The sequence below is a fragment of the Tasmannia lanceolata genome, unplaced genomic scaffold, assembly GCF_043159265.1.
Source record: "Tasmannia lanceolata isolate RefF3 unplaced genomic scaffold, GAP_Taslan_0.1 ptg000037l, whole genome shotgun sequence".
Lineage (NCBI taxonomy): Eukaryota > Viridiplantae > Streptophyta > Magnoliopsida > Canellales > Winteraceae > Tasmannia > Tasmannia lanceolata.
Genome location: NW_027518714.1, coordinates 6,920,285 through 6,941,673, shown reverse-complemented (window position 1 = coordinate 6,941,673; position 21,389 = coordinate 6,920,285). Strand labels below are relative to the sequence as shown.

The following is a 21,389-nucleotide window of genomic DNA, read 5'->3' as shown; positions in this document are numbered from 1 at the left end:
TGATAGCAAGCTAGAATTTTTCATCTTCAGTAGCTCTAAAAATTCTTCAAATTGGGTATTAAGTTCTTTAAGTTGTAGTGATTTTGGGCTACTACCATACAAACAAGTTCATGAAATTAAAACACAGAGATAAACAAAAAAGTATAAATACCGGACTTTTTCACCAGAAAATGAAAATTTATGCTAGATTTGTGAGACATGGAGAAATAATCTTCGTGACCCAAATCATAAATCATATTATATTTTTTAATAAGAGTTCGTCAATTCCATTTCCCTTTTATGCAAATGGTGTCATTTTTGCACCCAGAAACAATCATAAATCCCTTCACCTTTTTTTTTTTTTTTTGAAATGGTGAATCATATTAGAATGGAAAGGGAAGCCCGAGGTGGGACAGCCCAATAGAACAGATTACAAGATAAGAAGCAGAAACAGAAAAAACACAACAAAAACAGAACAAGACATGGCTGATCAAGGGGGCAGATAATCAAACCATTGTAAAGAGTCACTATTCACACCCCTCTTGGCTAACAGATCAGCCTTCTCATTGGCCGCCCTCCTCACATGCTTCAAGACAGTCGATGACCCTGATATAATCTCGTGGATCTCATCTATGAACGGCAAGAATCTCCAAGGAGGCGCCACTCCCCCCTTAAGCCACCGGATAACATTTAAGGAATCCCCTTCATTAATAACCTTGTCAAGACAATCACCACTTATTTTCTTGATCCCTTCACCTTATTCTTTCATCTTTAGCTTCCTAATTTCTTTCCCATGCTTTTCAATCCTAACTTATTTTTCTTATACAACTCAAATCTCCCAATGAAGAAACAGAAAAAGAAAAAAAAGAAAAAAACTATGCTAGAGATACTGCAATGGGGCTTCTTACTATGTGGAACCCATCAGCCCATGTATATGAACCAAACATATATTTGCCCGGTTCATACTTCTTACCCACTATGCTTTCTTCTACTTTGAATGTTACGTTAAAGCTCTTTTCTTCGCTGACTTGGCTAAATGACAGAGTCCTCGGAGAAATCTCAACGGAAACACCTGGCGGTGGTTCGACGATCGCCACGTAGATGCTCTTGCTGCTGGTGACGCTCTTGACGGTCCTCTTAATCGTAATGGAGCCGTTGAGATTGGAAATGGCGATAGATGGATGGTTGAGATTGCTTGGCGAGAGTGGAACCGTGGGGCACGTGAATGAAGGGTCGATCTTGACTCCGCTGCCGCAAAGGAAGAGGAGGTAATCGGTGTAGGAAGCATCGTAGATGAGGCCAGGGTCTGATGCATGTGCCGGCCTCATGTGGCCCGACCCGTAGTTAAACGGTCCGCCCACATTGCCGGAGGCGTTTGTTATTGGCAAACCCACATTGTTCGTCACGGTGGCTGCGGAAAAACAAAAAAAAGGAGGATAAATAGTTGATTGGTGGCAATTTAAATAGATTAAAGGGCTCGGAAAAAAAGAAAAAAAGGAGGAAAAATAGTTGATGGCGGCAATTTAAATAGAGTAAAGGGCGGGGTAGCAATTTAAGTAAAGCCGTAGAGGGCTATAAGAGCAGATGAGAAGGATAAAAAGAAGTTAGAGCGTTGACTGTTTTTTAGTCCTATGCATAAGTAAGGAAAACATGATACTGGAAAAAAAAAGAAAAAAGGGAACGGGCAAAATTCGAATTTAATACTGTATTGGTTCAAAAACGAATCCAAGTAAAAAAAGAAACAAAAAAAAATGCACATTTAAAATTGGGAAATGATATAGGGGCATTGATAAATCGACTCCCAATTATCTTAAATCGACTCAATTTACAATGTTTTGATATTGAAGCTGGAGTACCTTGTCTTTTAGTATTTAAAGAGTTGTCAGAAGGGTATTACAGCTCCCACGAGCCCATTAAGACAAGCTATGACTGAGGAAATATCAGAACATTGCAATGCTGATATCATTTCCCTAATTCCCTTTGGGTGCGTTTGGATTGCGGGAATCGGGAATCGGTATATGATACCGGTTTGGGCGATTCTGCTGTTTGGTAGCATTTTCCAAATGAAATGGGAAAGGATATTTGACTCCAAGTGGAATAAACATGGGAATATAAGGCGCCTTTTGATACCCACCCAAGGGGGTGGTATTCTGATTCCCGGAAACGAGAGAAAAATTAGGCGTGAAATCTCCGTGCGATTTTAGCCTCTAATATTAGAATTTTTCTCAATTAAAATCCCCTCTCTCATCTCCTCCCGCTCTGCAAATCAACACAAATCTCTCCTCTCCGGCTCGGTCTGCAGATCAGCACCAAGTAACAAGAGATGCAGGTATCTCTCTCAGGTATTGGTCGAAACCCATGGAAGGGTTTTTCTCTCTCAGTGTTCTGAGTGATACCAGAGCTCTCTACCTCTCCCTGATTCCAGTTGAAAGCCAGATATGGGTTTCTCTCTGTCCCTGAATCCGATTAATTTTTCTCGATCTCTCTCTCCCGCTATGTTTCTGGATGAAAACAGAGTGTGGTATCATATTATTTTTGAATAGTAGTGTACTCTCTCTCTCACTCTCTAGATGTAAACAAAGTGTCGTTTTTTTTTTTTTTTTTTTTGTGAATAGTAGTTGTCTCTCTCCCTCTCTCTATGAAATTAGCGTGGGGGTAAATGATCAGGATTGTCTGTTTTGTGGGTGCTAAATCGGATCAGGTTGGGTTTGGGTTGGCCCAAGCCAAAAAGAGAAAAACCTAAAAAAAAACATAGATCTTTGGTTCAAATTTGGTCGGGTTGCCAAATGCCTCAACCCTAACCCAACTCAGAATTAAATTGGGTTGGCTTTTCCATGGGTGCAAGGAGACAAAAAGAAAGTGATGATTATTGGAAAAAAACAAGTATTGTTGATTGAAATAATTATTGAAAAATTTGATCTGATTCTGGCATTGGTATGTATGGTACCAAACGCTAGAATGGGAATCACGAATGATTCCCTTGATAAATTTCAGTGCTTACACAAACACTAGAATTGGAATCATTATCTGTTTAGGGGGGGAATTAAAATTGGAATTGGATTGGAAAGTGATACCAATACCGATTCATTATTCCAACGATCCAAACGCACCCTTAAAGTTTTGTCATTTACAAAATATAGTGGCGGGGGGGGGGGGGGGGGGGGTAAAGATAGAATGTTAGGCATGCAGTTGGCCAAAAATGCATTGAATATGTTCTATACGTGTTTAAAATGTTATATATCATAAAAATATATAGAGTATTAAACGCCAAAACGGTAAAATACTTTTTTTTTTAAGGATTTGCTAGCCAATTTTAGTGGAAAGTCATTTCTAGGCTCTCTTTTGCACGAGAGAACAGCCACACAGGTTGACTTTTACCACATTTTGTCTTATTCATTTAATTCATCAGAGGTGGCTATTCTTATGTGCAAAAGTGAGCCGCGAAATGGCTTTCCGGAAATTGTCTAGCAAATCCCATCTTTTAAGTTGGGCTTTGGACTGTTACAAAATGGATAGTTTCTTCTACAAGCACACAGTTTCTATGTTTTTAAATTCTTTTTACCATTTACTTTCCCTTTTACAAAAAAAAATGGATAGTTTCTAATCCATTTGTCACATGAACCTGTGCACGTCATGGGAGTTTGGGCTTTGGACTGGGCTACATAATTAGCCTGGTCATATCACCGATTGGCCTGGAAGACAGGCCCGACAAGGATTTTTTGGGATTCATGCGCACTTAGAACTGGCCCGGTTTATCATAGGCAAGATTGGGATATTGAGACTCTAATTATAGCATCTAGATTCTATTACTGGTTAGTTCTTAAACAGGGCCCACTTATCCCCAATGGGCCCAGTCTGAGCCCATAGTGCAAAATGGCTACAGTCACACAGATTCGTATCCCGAATCTGGATCCTTGTCACCCCAATAAAATATGTGGCATATGCCTAATTTTTAAGGTTTCTTTTGTCCTTTTGAAGATCGGTACTTGGGTATCCTTGGGCTTGTGCTACCCTAAATTGTAATAAAAGCAAATCTCAAGCCCAAGCCCAGCAGTGCATATCAGTAAGAGAGTCCATGAGGAACATGTTGAGGGTTACATACCTGTGGTCATTAGAGCAGATCTAATGGCAGCGGCACTCCAACGAGGATGGATTGATTTGAGAAGAGCAGCTGCTCCAGCTACATGGGGACACGACATGGAAGTTCCTGAATCAACGTTATACTTCACTCTCCGCAGATCATTCGGTAGCTTTGTTGGCGGAGATACCTCGCTCCAGGCCGCCAATATATTCAGCCCCGGCGCCGTAATGTCAGGCTGCAAAACCAAACCATGATCAAGTTTCTCTAAATTGTTATTAACTCGGGCCATAGCCATTTTGTATGGTGGGCTTGACCCAAAGTCCTACAGGTGCCGTTCTACTAAGGTTGCAACTTGGGTCAACCCAATCTGAAAATAACATGGGTCGGGTTTAGAAATCACGGGTCTTCAGTTGGGTTGTGATATGAAAAAATAATTTTCTTCTTAAATTTAGAGATTTTTGGTGTGAAGATTTGTTATTTTCTACAATCTTTGAAATTAAGCACGCTAGTAAGCTAAACATTAAAAATCTGGACCTGCCCGGCCCAAGAAACTCTCTCGGGTAGGGTCAGGTTTCTAAATCTCGGGTTTCCCATAAAGACTCGACTTGACCCGAGATAATTTCTCGGGTAGTTGTAGGATTATGGAAACCCCGACCCGAGTTGCAACCCTAAGTTCTAGGTTGAAAATGATAGTAAAATAAATAAGAGACCTTGATAATATTGGGCTCAAGAGCATTCGGACCAACTGAAGAGAAGCCCGCCATGAAGGGCGCCGGTTTAGAATGTAACACCGTCTTTGATGGGACAATCTTGGACATCGGTTTCTCCGTAGAATTGATGTACTTAAGAATTGCAACGGCATCGTCTGATATCACGGATGTTCCAGGTAGGACCATGGCATCCACGGTGAGCTCAGCTCCATTGGCGGGACTGTTTCCGAGAATGATACCGGCCCCACCAGCTCGTTGCACTTCAATGCCTTTGCCGACTCTAGTCCCATTCCCTCTGAAACAAAGGACGATCTTGTCTTTCACCTTTGTAGAGTCGAGTGAACCGGGAAGGCATTGACTGTAAAACAAAAGGTTGGGCAAATAAGCGACCATGGTTACTAAAATTTCATTCCAAGTAAGCTTGAATTGTGTAAAAAATAGTCCTAAAACTCGACGAGTCAATTCGAACTTATCCTACTTGACTCAATAACAACTATACAAAATGACAAGTTGACTCGTCAAAACTGGTAGAGCAGAAAAGCATGAAAAGTTGCTAGAAAGACTGCAGCTAATGACTTGAAACCTTAAAATAGAATACTATAGTAGACTAACACGCTTCGAATGCATTAAAAGTTCTTTTATATGTACACTCCTATAGGTGTCGAATGTATTAAACTGACATGCTTCCAATGTATTAAAAGTTCTAGAGGTATGCTGAACTCAAGGGGGCCCTTGCAAAAATGGGTGAAAGGGCACCCCTCATTGGCTGCATTTTACAATTACACAGTTAATGCTATTTGACTTGCAGCCATTATAAATTTAGAGAATAGAAAATTTCTATTATTCTTGGATACATTACAATCAAGCCCAATGAGTGTTTATATAGAGAACACTCAAGAAGATAAACATACAAAGAGATATGACATGATTTGGGGAGATAATCCTAATCTAATCTTGTTACTTAATCTAGCCTTCTTCCTTAATCTACCACCTAATCAAATCAATCTAAAATCCACCCCAATCAATCTACGATTTGATTTGATTCTCTAATATAAATGCACAATTGTGACTTGCAGCTAATGGGGGCGCTCTTTCAGCCATTTTTCCAAGCACGACCCTGAGTTTAGCATTCCTCAGAGTTCTGCTATAGGGACATGCAATTCTCGATCGAGTTGACTGGACTCAATCCATTTTAGAGTCCGAGTCAGGTTTTTTAACTATGATGATAAAAATAGGTGTCGAAATTAAAGTTAAAAAACGAAGGTAAAGTTGGGGGAAAGAGGTATGATTAATTACGTGGGAAGAGGCGTTCCAGGGACCACTGCATCTGCCGCGAAAACCAGTGGGTACAACTTGTTCTCTAGCTTTGATGGTGCTACGCTTTGCCCCTGAAATAGAAACAAAGGCCAAAGATTTTCTTTTTATTTCCCACCAACAGTTGGCTTTTAGTAGGGGTGAAATGTACAAGAAATGAGTTAAGTTGGGCACTTGGGCCTGGGTCTGGCTTTGCCTGCCCAATGATGAACTTGGTGGGCTGACCCTGGCCCAGGCCAATTTGGTCTGGAAGTGGCCCACTTGCCCTGATGCTCAACAAGTATAGTCAGTCACTGAAGAGGAACTTGCCTGGAATTTCATGCCATTCCCAAGCACGACGGGGGAAGGGAAAACTCGATCGACACTGCTCGCTCCGACGGTGAGGATCCACGGAGCCAGATTAGATACAGTAGCGGGGGTGGGTCCCGAATTTCCACCACTGCATACCACCACAACATTCCGTTTGGCAGCGTGCAATGCTCCCATTGCAATTCCATCTTCCTTGTACTCTGGTGGAGTCCCGACTGTTCCTATGGATATGCTGAGGATGTCAACACCATCACCAAGGGCATCGTCAATAGCGGCAAGCATATCAGCCTCCATGCATGTGTCCGAGCCCGCGGGGTCACCATGAGGTATTGGCCAGCACACCTTGTACATGGCCAGCCGCACGAGTGGTGCCCCACCTGAGGCGGTACCATAAGCAAAACCACCAAGGGCAGAGACACCGGGGACTCTTCGTCCCCCAACGGTGGAGGATGTATGTGTCCCATGGCCGTCATGATCACGGGGTGACCGATATTCGGCAGAGGTGTTAAGGGGACCGTATACCTTCTCATAAGCATTTAGATAGTATCGGGCTCCGATCAATTTCCTGCTCAAAATGCAAAAATTAGCTCATAATTAGTAGGTATGATCATAAAAATATTATTCTAATTTATAGAAACAATAAGATAATGTTTAATTCATTTATTTAGGAATTAATTTCTTCTTTCTCTCCTCAGATTTGTTATTTTTTAAGGGTTTTACTTTTCAGTTCAAACTAATAGAATTTGAAGAAAATCATAACTAGGTTATGTGGGCTTTGTTGAATGTTTAAGAAACTCATAGCCAGGCTATGTGGGCTGAGTTGAATGTTTAAGAATCTCATATAACTAGGTAAAGTGGGCTTATTTGAATGTTTTTGTATGCCAATTCTAGGCCCAAGACCTAATGTAAGAGAAAGGGAAGATTATTATAATAAATAGATGAAAAAATGAGCTATAATTAAAAATATGTTGGGTAAAAAACAATCTGATCATTTGTTAAAAAAGAAAAGAAAAAAAGAAGCAAGTACATAAAGAAAACACAAGATAGACGTAGTTGGACGTTAGAGGCCTGAATCCACGAACGTAACCCCAAACAATGCCTATAAAAAAAAAAACCTTTCCTGCAATCTTCTCTCTAAATACTCTTCCCCTCTAGTTGTATTAGGAAACCCAAGAGCAATTGCGAAATAAGATGCAAAAACCCAACACAGAGGCAGGTTATGTAGGCATAAGTGTACCCAATTATATATTTGGAAGGTCTAATTGGTGCAAATCATCCCATCTGACATCAATTGGTGATATACGAAAATGAGTAGGTCAATGATTTGTCTAATGGAACCACACGCGTTCGGGTCCAACCAATTTGTCCACAAATATGAGCATGATTAGATAATTCTGTAAACCTTTGGAGTACCAAGCCAGTCTAGTTCTAAAATATCTCAAAAAAAATTGAAGGAACACTAATATGAATAGGGGCATCAATGGACCCAGACAGTCAGATGGACGATCTCATCGGTCAAAACCTATAGCCAGCAAGACAGCTCAGTGCCCTGTTTTGGTCATACTCGACAAAGAACTTGGGTCCTGTAGACACCCCATTTTGTCTCGGATCGGGGTCCACAGATCCAAAGCAAACAAAAACAATTAAACCATGTATAGAACGCTGGTTCAGAACGTGACCCAAACGAGCTGTGGTTTCCAAAATAATGACATATACAAATGCAAGAAGCCAATCAGAAGCTTTGGTTGTTCAAAGTAGACAACAGCAGAAACGACGAAAGGACCTGTAGTTTACCAACTTTTTATATATAACTTTGACGATCCGCCCCGGGGTCGTTATCTTTCCGGGTTGAGAAAAAAAAAAAAAAAAAAAAAAAAAAAAAAACAAACAGCAGAAACGACGAAAGGACCTGTAGTTTCCCAAAAAATGCAAAAATCATCAAGAGAAAGAAACGAATTAAATCAAAAGAATTAAGGTAACTGTTGAAGTCTTATGTCTTTGCAATTGGGTGCGTGTTTGCAACATGTGATCGAACGGTATGAGATCCCACATCGGAAAGGGAGAGAAAGAAACTGGGCTATATATGTGGTTTCCTCTCTCCAGGTGCAGATGCGGTTTTTGCAGGGAGAATAAAACCAAGCCGGGTTGTGACCCATAACCGGATAATATCTGCACGGTGTGGGACCAGGGCATATTACATAATGGTATCAAAGCCGTACATTCCATCCAGTAAAGTGCGCCAGCAGGTACGCTGGGCCCTAAGGGGTGTGTCCCGGTGAGGACATTGTGCCCTAAAGAGGTGGATTGTGAGATCCCACATCGGAAAAGGGAGGGAAAAAAACTGGGCTATATATGTAGTTTCCTCTCTCCATGTGCAGACGCATTTTCTGCATAAAAACAAAACCGGAGTAGGTTGCGACCCAAAATTGGACAATATCTGCACGGTGTGGGGCCGAGGTGTTACAAACGTCAACAAGGCATGGGTCCTAAGATATCTTGGGTCCCACGTCTCATGATGTAGTGGAATTCATGGTTTAAATTTCAGTTTCGGCTAAAATTTCTGACATATCAGAAACTGAAATTTCAGCTGAAATCCCGAAATTTATTATCCCGAATTTTTGGAACTAAATTTCGATCGAAATTCGTACTAAATTTTTTTAACGCAATAAAATATTATTATTTTTATATCAACTTCGACGGAATTCCCTAAATTTCCAAAATGTCTTGGTAAATTTCGGTCCGATGGATTTCGGTCGAAATTTAAAACCATGGTGACAGCTCACCATCTCACATTTGTGGCAAACCTTGAATCGAAAAAGGGAAAAAAGACGAAGAAAACTAACAAAGATCAATATTATTCAATAGACCAAATCCTCTGCATTACCTCACGTCCATAGATAAGTCGTACAATTGCTCTTCATGTAAAACTTCTAATTTAACTCTTACTAGAACTTCTAATTGAAATAACTATATGACTCTTTAACTTCTCTAACCACACAAGTTGAAATCTATCTCTACTAGAGCTAGGGTACAACTATGATCTGGTTAGGTTGAGCTTTTGCTAAAATATAGATTGAAATCAACCCGAACTTGACCTATTGTGAGGTAGAAATTCAACCCGAACTCCATAAAATCGACCCGAGTTGCACATCTAATTAGGGCTCATTGACCAGGACTAGAATTCATCCTACATCATCCTATCACTGATTGGTTATGGATTGAATGGTTGATGGAGTACCACATATACTTCTTTTTGTATTATTGCTAGTCAATTACAGAAGTTAAATTGGGGTCCACTTCTTATCATCGTCTAATTTTGTTCGACATTCGAAAAAAACAAGAAAGCCGTCTGAGTTCCCCTTTCCTTTGGAAGAGATATTTACCACTAAAGCAGAAAAACAAGAGAAATATATATTGGGTACCAAAAAGAAAGGAAAGGAACTCACTTATTGCAGTGGGAAGAATTGAAGGAATCTCCACTTTGGCAGATCCCTTTCCAACGTTTTGGAATGGGTCCCATCCCTTTGTCACTGAAGCTCTTTGACTCAGGCCATATACCTGAACAAGCAGTTTTTCAAAATTCTCTTCCACTATAAGATGGATTTCTCTAATAAGTAAGGGGCCGTTTGGATACGAGGATTTTAGAATTCGAGATTTCTTCAAAATTGTAGCTAAGAGACAAGAGAAGAAGCGGATCAGCCGTCGTTTTTTACTCATTTTTTACTTCTCGCCCTTCTTCCCGTCAGCAAGAGAGTAGTAGATCTTCCCATATTTCCAGGTTTTAGAAGTCTTAGGATGCAAGACGGATTTTAAAAACCTGATTTTCTCGCTTAAAATCCAAGAGACGATGTCAGGACAACATTCAACAGCTTGATCAAGAACCCTCTTTTACACTGTTTTCAAACTAAAAACCTGGATTCTAAAATCCGCGTATCTTAGGGGCCGTTTGAATACGCGGATTTTAGAATCCAGGTTTTTAGTTTGAAAACAGTGTAAAAGATGATTCATGATCAAGCTGTTGCATGCTGTCCTCGCAGCATTCTTTGGATTTTAAGTAAGAAAACCAGGTTTTAGACATCTCTCACGCGTCCTGTGATTTCTAAAACCTGGAAACATGGGACAATCGCCAGCTCTCTTGCTGTCAGAAAGATGGGGTAGAAATAAAAAAAACAACGGCCACTCTCTTTCTTCTCTCGTCTCCCAACTACAATTTTGAGGAAATCTACCCCTAAAATAGATAAAGATGCAATATAATATTTCATACCAGAATCCAATAACCCAACGATGATATCTTTTCCATGTTTGGCTCTGCTTAATAAACCCTCTTCAATTGATTCCGGTAATCCTTCTTCGGATGCGACGAACTCCCAAGACCTAGTAGTATGCATAGAAAACTTTTTTTCCTGGCTAGGAATGGCTGATACCACCTCCTCCATCTCTGTATGTAAAAATATTATTCTTTCTTTTAGAGAAAAAAAAAACCCAAATTCATAAAGGAAGAAAAATGGAATCAAAGTGGGATTTTAACATACCCAATAACTTGGTGGCTTCTTCGGCGGAAAGTAAGGCTGCGAAGCCATTGATGCTGTTCTTATAGCTATAAAGAAGAGACTCTCTTGCTTCCTCTTCACTGAGAATTACCGCATTAGGAAAATGGTAAGAGCCAAGAGAAAGGACAAAGGAAAAAAAAAGGATAACATCTAAAAAATATTCAAGTAGGACAAGACCGACTGAGTAACACATAATCATCTTGTCTTCTACTCTCTCTCTCTCTCTCTCTAGGTTACCTGTTCTTTACAGAGAGTAGGAATGAGTGGTGGACATCTTCGATTTCTTGCACTGTTTTGTCTCCCTTGTGCTCTCCAAAATATACAATGTAAACCTGCACAAGAGAAATACATTCAGACTTTAGAGAGAGAGAGAGAGAGAGAGAGAGAGAGAGAGAGAGAGTTGAAACCTGGTGGTCATGTGAGGAAGAGACCAACGGTAGAAGGAGAGGGAGAATGGAGAAGAGAGGAAAAAGGGAAGGATTTATCATCTTCAATTTAGAAGGGTAAGTTGTTATCACAATCTCAGAACAGTGATTTGGGTCTTATAAGTAGTAGGAGAAATCCGAGGATGAGTCGAATTTGGGATCCGAACCTTTTTATAGGATTTCTCTCCTACTAGTTGACAAGTTTTAATGTTTTATTCCCTCAAATTACCCTTTACAAAATCTTTTTAGATGCCAACAGCCTGGACCCACATCGTATTTTAATTTGCAATTGGATTGGAGATAGATTATAGATGCCAATAGCCTACAAAATCTCGAGTTACAGGTGCATACGTCAAATTGAGAAAGAGTATCTACTAAAACGAGAGAAAAGATTTACCCGTGCAATCTACAACGATTCAATTTCCAAGTTTGTGAATATCCAATCCAAAAAGAGAAAAGTTAAAATGGTGCTAAAATAAAAGGGATTTTTGCGCTCCATGGCAAAATAATAACAAAAGCATATTATCCAAATAATTGTTGAAAGGTCCCTAAAACTAACATTCATAAGTTTTCTCCGTTAAAAATTTTAAAATGGCAAATTTACCCAACCCCATTAACCGGTTTTAGCCTATTTTGATTTCCCTTCCAACGGAAATAAGTTAGGAAATAAGGCTAAGATAGGATCTCTTCCAATAATGGCTAATTTATCCAACCCCATTAATCGGTTTTAGCCTATTTTGATTTCCCTTCCAACGGAAATAAGTTAGGAATTAAGGCTAAGATAGGATCTCTTCCAATAATGGCAAATTTATCCAACCCCATTAATCGGTTTTAGCCTATTTTGATTTCCCTTCCAACGGAAATAAGTTAGGAAATAAGGCTAAGATAGGATCTCTTCCAATAATGGCAAATTTACCCAACCCCATTAATCGGTTTTAGCCTATTTTGATTTCCCTTTCAATGGAAATAAGTTAGGAAATAAGGCTAAGATAGGATCTCTTCCAATATTTTCGACAAAATCCTTCAACAAAAAATTAATTTAGATAAATTCATGATAAATTGATAACCCCTCTCAAAAAAAAAAAGGCATGTTCGAATTATCTTTTTTTAATGTGTAAAGAAAGTAAGAAATTTTATGAATATTTTTTCCTTTCAAACTTTTCTAGATAATTCCTATCTTGGTTATGGATTCCAAGAAAATTATTTCTGATGAAAACTTATTTCTAAGGAAATTTTTTTCATTAATGATTTAACAGAGGAATTATGTATGATTAGGTAAAGTCACAATTGGCTAAAACATTAACAACATTGTAGGATTTTACAAGATTTTTGTCAAAAATATTGGAAGAGATATTATTTTCGCCTTTTTCCTAATTTATTTCCACAAAATTGGAAAGAAAGTCAAAATAGGCTAAAACTGATTACAGGATTTGTGCGTAAAACTGCTATTTTAAATTTTAAATGGAGAAAATTGACGTATGTTAGTTTTACTATTAAGCAATTATTCTGTCATGTAGGGACTAATCAGCAAAAATCCCTAGATTTTAAGAGATACATGTAAGGGATTAATTTACTGATATAATTTCACTAATAAAGGGCTCAAACAGTTTTCCTTTCTCAATTTCTCTTTTATGGCATTAACCAGGCTACGATCACTGCACTTGTGGGCCCTATTTGTCGCATCTCGTTCTCCTTTTGTGCAATCAAATTGGCTACCATTCCAAAAAAAAAGAAGTTAAAAAACCATGTCAAGTTACAAATTAGGGCAAAATTCCATGATTTTTTCTTAGGCCATATAAAATTCGCATAAAACAAATTTTGCATTGGTTTGTAAGTGGAAAATACGTGTAAGTAAATTTATTTGAAGAAAAAGGAGCCTCAGTAATTATTACCTAGTTTATATTTTACAACTTAGAGGTTGTTTCCCCTCCATTGCCACTAAGTGCATCACCTAGAAATCAGCCATCTGCATCCATTCAAATAATAATAATAATAATAATCTCAGCCGTTCAAAAAAAAAAAGTGAATGGCTGATTTGTAGGTGACGCACTTGGTCCCCATGGAGGTGAAAGCACTCGCTTACAACTTATGCACGGAAAGTATATATAGTGCATCACCCTTTATGGATAGATACTCGTAGTTGGATTGAGAAGACAAGTAGCCAACATATGTCCATACTTTCTAAGCATCGGAATGAACTTTATTCCATGAAATAGTGTCAATGAATAGCTATGTGGTGGTAGGGTTTGATGCTTTTGTTAGGGTTGCATAACTTGTCTTGGAGTGTTTGGACTAGCGTAGATGAAAAGGTTCGACTGTGATCCCATGGACCACGAATGTACGCGTGGATCAGGAAGTGCTAGACTTTGATTTCTAGATGAGCTTCTTCTTTTGGGTTCACCTAGAATAAAGGTTATTGCCTTTTCGATGAGTCCATAGATGGGTAGATACATCGTACTGGAGATTTTACATCTTACTTCTCCATCTTACCGAACCCCAATTAAAATCAGTAGACTACATCCACCGGAAATTCACTAAGAAAATGACCAAAAGATGCTCACACTCAAAGTGGACAGGACCTGCACTGATTGGACTATAAAGGTGATTTTTATAGCTGATCTAGTTCATGAACTAGAACTCCGCCTGTGTTTTTCAAAGCCTTTCCCAAGCCAGGATAAAGGAGGAGGGTTGGCAGCCGACTGTAAACTTTGCCACTTTTCTATGTGTTGGGATTGTGGCTTGTTTCCCACGCAGTTACCGATTTGGGTGGGAAGCCCACAATAGAAAGTGCCGTGTGATTTTTTGGAAACCCAAAATAGAAAGTATATATTTTTGTTGGTAGGTTTTCTTTATTGAGAAAACTCATGATAGGAATGTCTCTAAATATACAACCACTACAAGCAAGGAAAGTGACGGTAGGTTCTCTTTCGGAGGAAGAAAGAGAAAACTCACACAAGGAGGCATAGCTTAGTCTCTCTTAGGGCAAAAAGAGAGAGGAAAGAAAGTGATTTTCTTCTTGGGGTTCTCTAGCTTGGAAGAGAAGAAGAAGAAGGCAATGGTTTTCTCGCTTGGACGAGAGGTAAGAGAAAGATTCGTTAATCTCTTGTATGTAAGACAAGAGAGGAAGTCAAGAAGGAGTTTTGTAAAGGGTTACAAGGGAAGGGTTTGAGAATCGATCAAGTGTTGGATCGATTGAGGAATCTATTGTAATCTTTGTTACTTCTTGCTTAGTGGAATATTTCTTTTGGATCGCTCGTGGACGTAGGCTTTGCCGAACCACATAAAAATTGTGTGTTCTTTATGGTTGCTATTGTCTGGTTTATTTTATCTTGCTTTTGATTAGGGCTGCAACTCGGGTCGGGGCGGGTCGGGTTTTGGAGAATCCAACCCTACTAGAGAAATATATCGGGTCGGGTTTTTTTTTTGAAAAACCCACGATTCTCAAACCCGGCCCTACCCATGATAAATCTCGGGTCGGGTCGGGTTTTTTCACGTTGACGCAATTTTTTAAGAAAAATTCTTGTTTGGCAAAGCAACTCAACTCATAGAAGCAGAAATTACACTCACATTACACTTGAATCAAACAATGCTGTAATCAAGCAATATTGTAATTACAATCAAACAATGCTGAATCAAACACTTGAATCAACTCAACTCGTAGAAGCAGCAATTACACTCACATACAATAACAATGGATGCATGGGTTTTCACTTTTTACTTTTAACTAACAATAGAAAAAAATGTACATACTATAACTTATGTAACTCGGGTCGGGTCGGGTCGGGCCCCTTCAAACACGGCTCGACCCGAGATTCATGCGGGCTTTTGAATGCTCAACCCGGCTCGACCCGAAACCCATGAAACCTGAACCCAACCCAGGCTATTTTCGGGTCGGGTCGATGCGGGTCGGGTAAAACCCGGCTCGAGTTGCAGCCCTACTTTTGATCGTTTGTTTTGACCGGAAAATTTATCCGTCTGATTTTCTACACTATGAAATCTAGTTCATGAAATAGGACATGAGCTTTTAATTTCCTTGGAAATTTGCACCTAATAGCCTCACTAAGAAAAATTAGAGTTTATTTGTTGTGCGAGTGAAGACAGGTATTTTTCAAAAAAAAAAGTAAAATGGGCCCACTTCATAGGATGATCCAAACTGTTCATTTGTTGTACCATGACGTAAATAGGTTGTGCCCCAAAAATCATTTCCATAGGATGATCCTAACCCTCCGATCCGTATAGGAATTTCACAATATAGAAACCTCTATAGATCGAACGTTTAGGATCATCCTATGGAGATGATTTATGAGGTACAACCTATTTACGTCGTGGACTCGTGGCCCAACAAATGAACAGTTTGGATCGTCCTATGAAGTGGGCTCTATGCTACTTTTTAAAAAATATTGAACTTCCTGCGCCCATAGTGTATAAAATCTCGGAAAATATACTGAGTTTTTTGCATTGTGACCTTTGTTTTTTGGTTTTGTTTCGAGTTGTGTATTTATAATCTCCATGGCCAATGTCCTTCCGTGTTCTTTTTATTTACCAATATAATTCTTTGCCACTCAAAAAAAAAATGTATACTTCTCCTAATGCCTGATAATTTAAATTTCAGTATTGATTTATGGGACGGATTACTATAGCCTGATGTTTTGCAGGTCTAATTTGTTAGTCGTATAGGCCAACCGCCTATAACAATAATTCTTTACCTAAAATAAGGCCTAAGAAATCGATTTTCTCCCTAATTTTCAGATTATTTTGGGAGGAAAATGTGCAACAATAAGTGCACAAAATCATCCTATTAAGCGCTGATTCCATCATCAATGTAATTGTTGTCATTCATCGTGATGACTATGCAAATTTTAAATTTTTTTTTGATGACGTAGGGTGTCCCCACTCCCTTCGGGAGTAGGACTAGTCCCTACGGATACACGCAACGACCAACTCACCACGTGTATCAGGTAAGTCGGGGGCGGGATTTGAACACTCGTCAACAGGGAGCAAACCCGTGACTTTGCAAATTTTAATTTTTATCACACGTATCAGAGGATATAATCTCCAAAGGTAAAAGGTTATTTCCAAATGCTAGACTGAAGGAGGGCGCCCTTGCAAAAAGGAGGTGAAAGGGCACCCCCATTGGCTGCACATCACCATCCTGCATCAATAATGGCTGAAAAGTCAAACAGGATGGTGATGTGCAGCCAATGAGGACGCCCTTTCACCTCCTTTTTGCAAGGGCGCCCCTGACTCTAGCATTCCTCTACAAAGAATGTTATTATTATAAGTGGTACATTATACGTATGTAATAGTCTCTTATAAGTAACTTCTCTATCATTTTGAGTAGTGGTGCAACTCGGGCCGATTTTTGGGAATTCAGGTTGAGCTTTTACCATAAGGCCACCTTTGGATACCCACAAGATTTAGATTTGGATTTAGTTGACATTTTGAACTGGCTCAGATCCTAAAACTTTCCAAATCAGCTACAACAGTGCAAAAAATTCCGATTTTCAAATATGTCATGCGAGACATTATTTGGAAATCAATATTTCTGGCAACTTCCTTCACCGTCGCTACTCCTCGACGTTGCTTCGGCAGCAACGAGACATCCCTCCCTCCCTCCCTCCCTCTCTTTCTCTCTCTCTCTTAAAACATGTTAATGAAGATGATGGATGTATTTTGTATCCAAAACTCAAATCCAAATCAAAATACAAATGCATGAGGTATCCAAACGGGCCCTAAAGTTATTTGGGTTGCAATGTGTGTTGTTTTGGATTCAGGGATTTTCATGGAATATGTCATGTTATAGAGGTAGAGTCTGTTGTAGTGGAAGTGACGAACTTTGCTTCAAGGCACGTTACTAGTCGTCGCGTTTAAGAGGCTATTCACCCGCGGTTGTTGAATAAATGATGTGCAAAGAGGATACACGAATTTGCCTCCAAGATACAATGAAGCCTAATAGATGGGATCTATTGATATTTGTTGACGCTATGCACAAGCGGAAACAAAACGAAACAAACTAGAAATAACACATTGGGATTTGATGAGTCTATGAGAAAGTTGGTTTCTATTATGCAGAGTAACAGTAACCAGAGAGAGGAGACCACAAAAATAAAAGATTATGATAATTTAAATGGGTTAGAGAAAGCAGGAAGGCTTTGGAATCACTTTGATTTAAGTCCATTTGTAGGTTCCGTATGATTGAACAACTGGTGGGTTGACTTGTAGACAAATTTGTGTCTTTTCTTTTTGGAAAGCACCCTTTTCTGGCACTTGATTGTTTCGGCGTATTTATTTAACCATTAGATCGTGTCAGATCGCAATTCTATAGTCCAAATTGCCTCCTTTAGAGTCTTTTGGCTAGTGTAAAACCTTGATATTGATTGTTGGTACGTGATTAGATGCAATCCAGCTGTCCAAATAGCAACTGATTGAGCACCGACCGTTACCACCCTATCCGACGATTCAGATCACACCTGATCAAGCACTTGCTGTTGGAGCGCACCTGAGCATGATCCTATAGTCTAAATCGCAACCGCTTGTGATCAATCACCACCCTATCACACCAATTGTGATCAACAACTCAAACCCAATCTGAAAAAGAGGAAAAGTGTTCCTAAGCCATAGCTTATCTAAGCTATAACTCAAAAACACATGTGACCCCACCCACATTTTTGGGGGATCAAAAGCATTCATTTGGAAGGCCCTTCCATGCCATGTTTCTGCCCATTTTTTCCCTTCCCAAAAAATGTGGGGCCACATGTGTTTTTGAGCTATAGTTAGGAACACTTTCCTCTACAATTGAAGTTATATAATTATGATGATGCATATGTGTGAAGTGTGCCAAGAAGTTCCCTACAGCCCGCGTCGTGCACTTCCAACTAATTGTAAAACCAACACGTGCTTTGAACTGAATAGAGGAGTAAGACAGTGTTTATTAATCTCTCTCCACTCTTTTCATTTTCCGATGTGGGACTATTCCTCAAAGCACTTAAACACGCACCTTTACAAAAGACACCATTTTCAAAAGGAAAAACAAAACATTGTATTTCTAAAACTAGTTTAAAAAAAAAATTATTTTGAAAATCTGAAAACAGAATTAGAGTACAAACTAAGAAGAAGGGCCTAGATTCCAATGAACATGTGACAAGTGTGCTCTTAACTCTTCTTAAGTGTGGTTTGGACTACCTCTTTCTATTCAGATTTTTGCACTTCCATGCATCCTAGTCTTAGTCTTCTTCATCAGTTCTAGACGTTGCTTTCTTCAAAACTCTCAATATTCGACTCCGGTAGCTATCGTCGTTATCCACAAGCAAGCATGCTTCTAAAGGTTTTTGTCTTGGAAAGCAGAATTAATAAACCTTTATGGTGGGTATGTTATGTAGTGATCTTCTAGTCAAATATGCATCTCCCTCTCATGCTTGTCAAATTCAACTAGTAAAAAGAGAAACTTTGGCTACCACCTCAATTCGTGATAGTAGCTCTTGAATGTACTTTTCCAGTGCGTCCATATTGGGTTGTTTTGATTTCGCAAGGAGTTCCCACTACTTAAAATAAGCATACAAAGAATAATAAGTTGACTAGTATATGGAGAAATCATATGATGAACAAGCGGACATGCTCAGACGGAGATGATCCACAGGATACAAACTATTTAAGCTGTGGCCCGACAAATGAATGGTTTGGATTGTCCAATGAAGTGGGCCCACTATACTCTTTGAAAAATACTGGACTTCACGAGGACAGAACACATAAAATCTCCAAGATATAATGAATAAGCTCTTATTTTGGAATAAGTACCACGTCTGAAAAAACAGGCCTAAAAAAAACCTAACTCACAAATCAAACAAGGAAAGGAGAAAAACTCAAGGTTGTTAAATAAAATTAGATTCGTCCAACAGTTTAGGGCCTTTTTTTTTTTTTTGGACAGGGTATCCGAACGCCAATTTTTAGGGCGGGACTATTCCCTACGGATGTGCACATCATCTGTAAACTACCAGCATTGGTTAAGCCTGGGGGATTCTAACTCGCGTCAATGGGGAGCATACCCATGACTTTAAGCCAAAGAGCCACACTGTATGGGTTTTCGTCCAACAGGATTTTTCCCTTGAGTTAAAATTGAAGGAGTTGTTCATATAGGTTTTCTCCATTATTTGTGTTTTTCTTTTAATTCTTAGGTTTTTTTTTCTATTTTTCAGGGCTCGACTGCTATATTTTATAGTGACATATTGAGAGGTCTAGGTTACTTGGTGAATGATACACTCATAAAATGATTATTCCAACCATAGAATTCAATATAATGGGACCATTAGTCGCTTGGAGTGTATCATTCACCGAGTAACTAGATCTCACTAGACCGCCGATAAATCCACAGTAACTAGAGCTTTTACCAGCGGTCTTTTTGTTCACTGGTAAAGATTTGAATTTTACCAGTGGTCGTGTCCGCCCCTAGGCCTAATTTTGACCACAAGTATATGTACTTTAAAAAAAAAATTAGTTAAAAAGGAAGGAATATTACTAGTGACTGTCAATCGGGCCGAGCTTGGGTGGGCCTGAGGTGTTAAAGCTCAGCCCATTACTATACAACGGGATTCGGGCCGAGTTCGGGCCTGACTAAATTAGAAAATTTGCTTGTCCAAACTCAGCCCAAACTCCACAACTGGCTTCGGGCCGAGTTTGGGCTTGCCCATCACGTCTTATTTTCTGCACGAGAAAAGACTATAAGGCAAGCACAGAAAAGCCAATTTCATAGAAAGCCATTAAACTTGCTGGCTTTTGCATGTGAGAAAAGCCACACAGATTGATTTTTTCCCAGATTTTGTCTTATTCATTTAATAAATCTGAGGTCGAACTATAGCCTATAGGATATGATGATCTAAACCGTTCATATGGAGTGGGCTGAAGAGGGGCCCAATTTGTATACTTCAACGGTTTGAATCACCATATTAAGTGGGTTGAAGAGGGGCAAAATAAAGAAAAACAAAAAACCTATTTAATGTCGAACTATAGCCTATAGGATATTAATGTTTTAGTAACCTATTTAATTAATATCTATTGATTTTTAAGGGCATAAAAAATCTTGAAAAATTATATAGTAAATATATTATCAGGCCCGGGCCTATAACGGGCTGGACGACCCTTGATCAAGCTCAGCCCAAATTAGAGTTCGGGCTTCAACTTTTGACCAAGCTTGGTTTGGCTTGTTCTCATTTTAATTATGGGCGGGCTTTTAGCGGGCCGAACGGGCGGGCTTCGAGCTTGCCCATCCCGATTGACAGTCCTAAATTTACTACAGTAAAGACATTTTTCTCTAAATTTTTTTTTTTTTAATTCTAAAAGAAGGAGTTTTACACTGGAATCACCTAAAACTTTCATCTCATTGCCATTCCCCTCTTCTACAGTGTCAGTACTCTTTCTTTGCTGAGAATACACTACTTCCTTCAATTTCAGTACTCAAACTGAAAATTTGCTGCACCTGTCTAAGCTTTCCATCATAGGAGTGTTTTGTTTTTTTTGTTTTTGGGTTCTAGAGTCTTGAAATTCATAGCTTCAAGCTGTCACTGAAATGAGTCCAGGCAAATCCCTCCTCATACCCTGATCACTAGAGATGGAAGCCCCCATAAGTCATTTTGAGTGTTACACATATACTCTGTCGGTTGCTACGCTTGTGTTCTCTTCCCTTTTCGTATACTCAAGGGACAAAGAAATAGTCGCTTAGAGCCTATATGCAAACCCCTTACAACAGAAAACTTCAAGAGCTTCTTTGGCTTGGTCACTGTCTGGTGGTGACCATTACTTTTAGCCTCTGAATGTGTTGAATCACAAACTTTCTCTGAACACAACCATGCACCTCCTCTCCTGATTGGATTGATGGTTCTATTGATACTATTTCCTCCGAATTCATATCACTTTTCTAGCCTTGTGGCATGGCAGGTCACTTGGGCCCATCCCGTTAATAGTACAAACATTCTGGCCGTGAATTCTACATTTCACACAACTTTTATCCAGAGACTTCTCATGAATGCAA

The 21,389-nt window shown here is 39.3% G+C and overlaps 1 protein-coding gene across 1 annotated transcript; it reads right to left on the bottom strand.

Annotated features, from left to right (window-relative positions):
* Positions 1-216: 216 nt before the first annotated feature.
* On the bottom strand, positions 217-11,585 carry LOC143861785 (subtilase family protein). The gene is made up of 10 exons (XM_077372712.1): positions 11,351-11,585; positions 11,181-11,275; positions 10,926-11,023; positions 10,658-10,831; positions 9,840-9,951; positions 6,394-6,958; positions 6,067-6,158; positions 4,771-5,128; positions 4,082-4,295; positions 217-1,390 (listed from the first exon to the last, which is right to left on the bottom strand). Exons 1-10 carry the CDS (start codon positions 11,429-11,431, stop codon positions 855-857), a joined length of 2,325 nt encoding a protein of 774 aa, XP_077228827.1. The 5' UTR covers positions 11,432-11,585; the 3' UTR covers positions 217-854.
* Between the last annotated feature and the right edge of the window lie 9,804 nt (positions 11,586-21,389).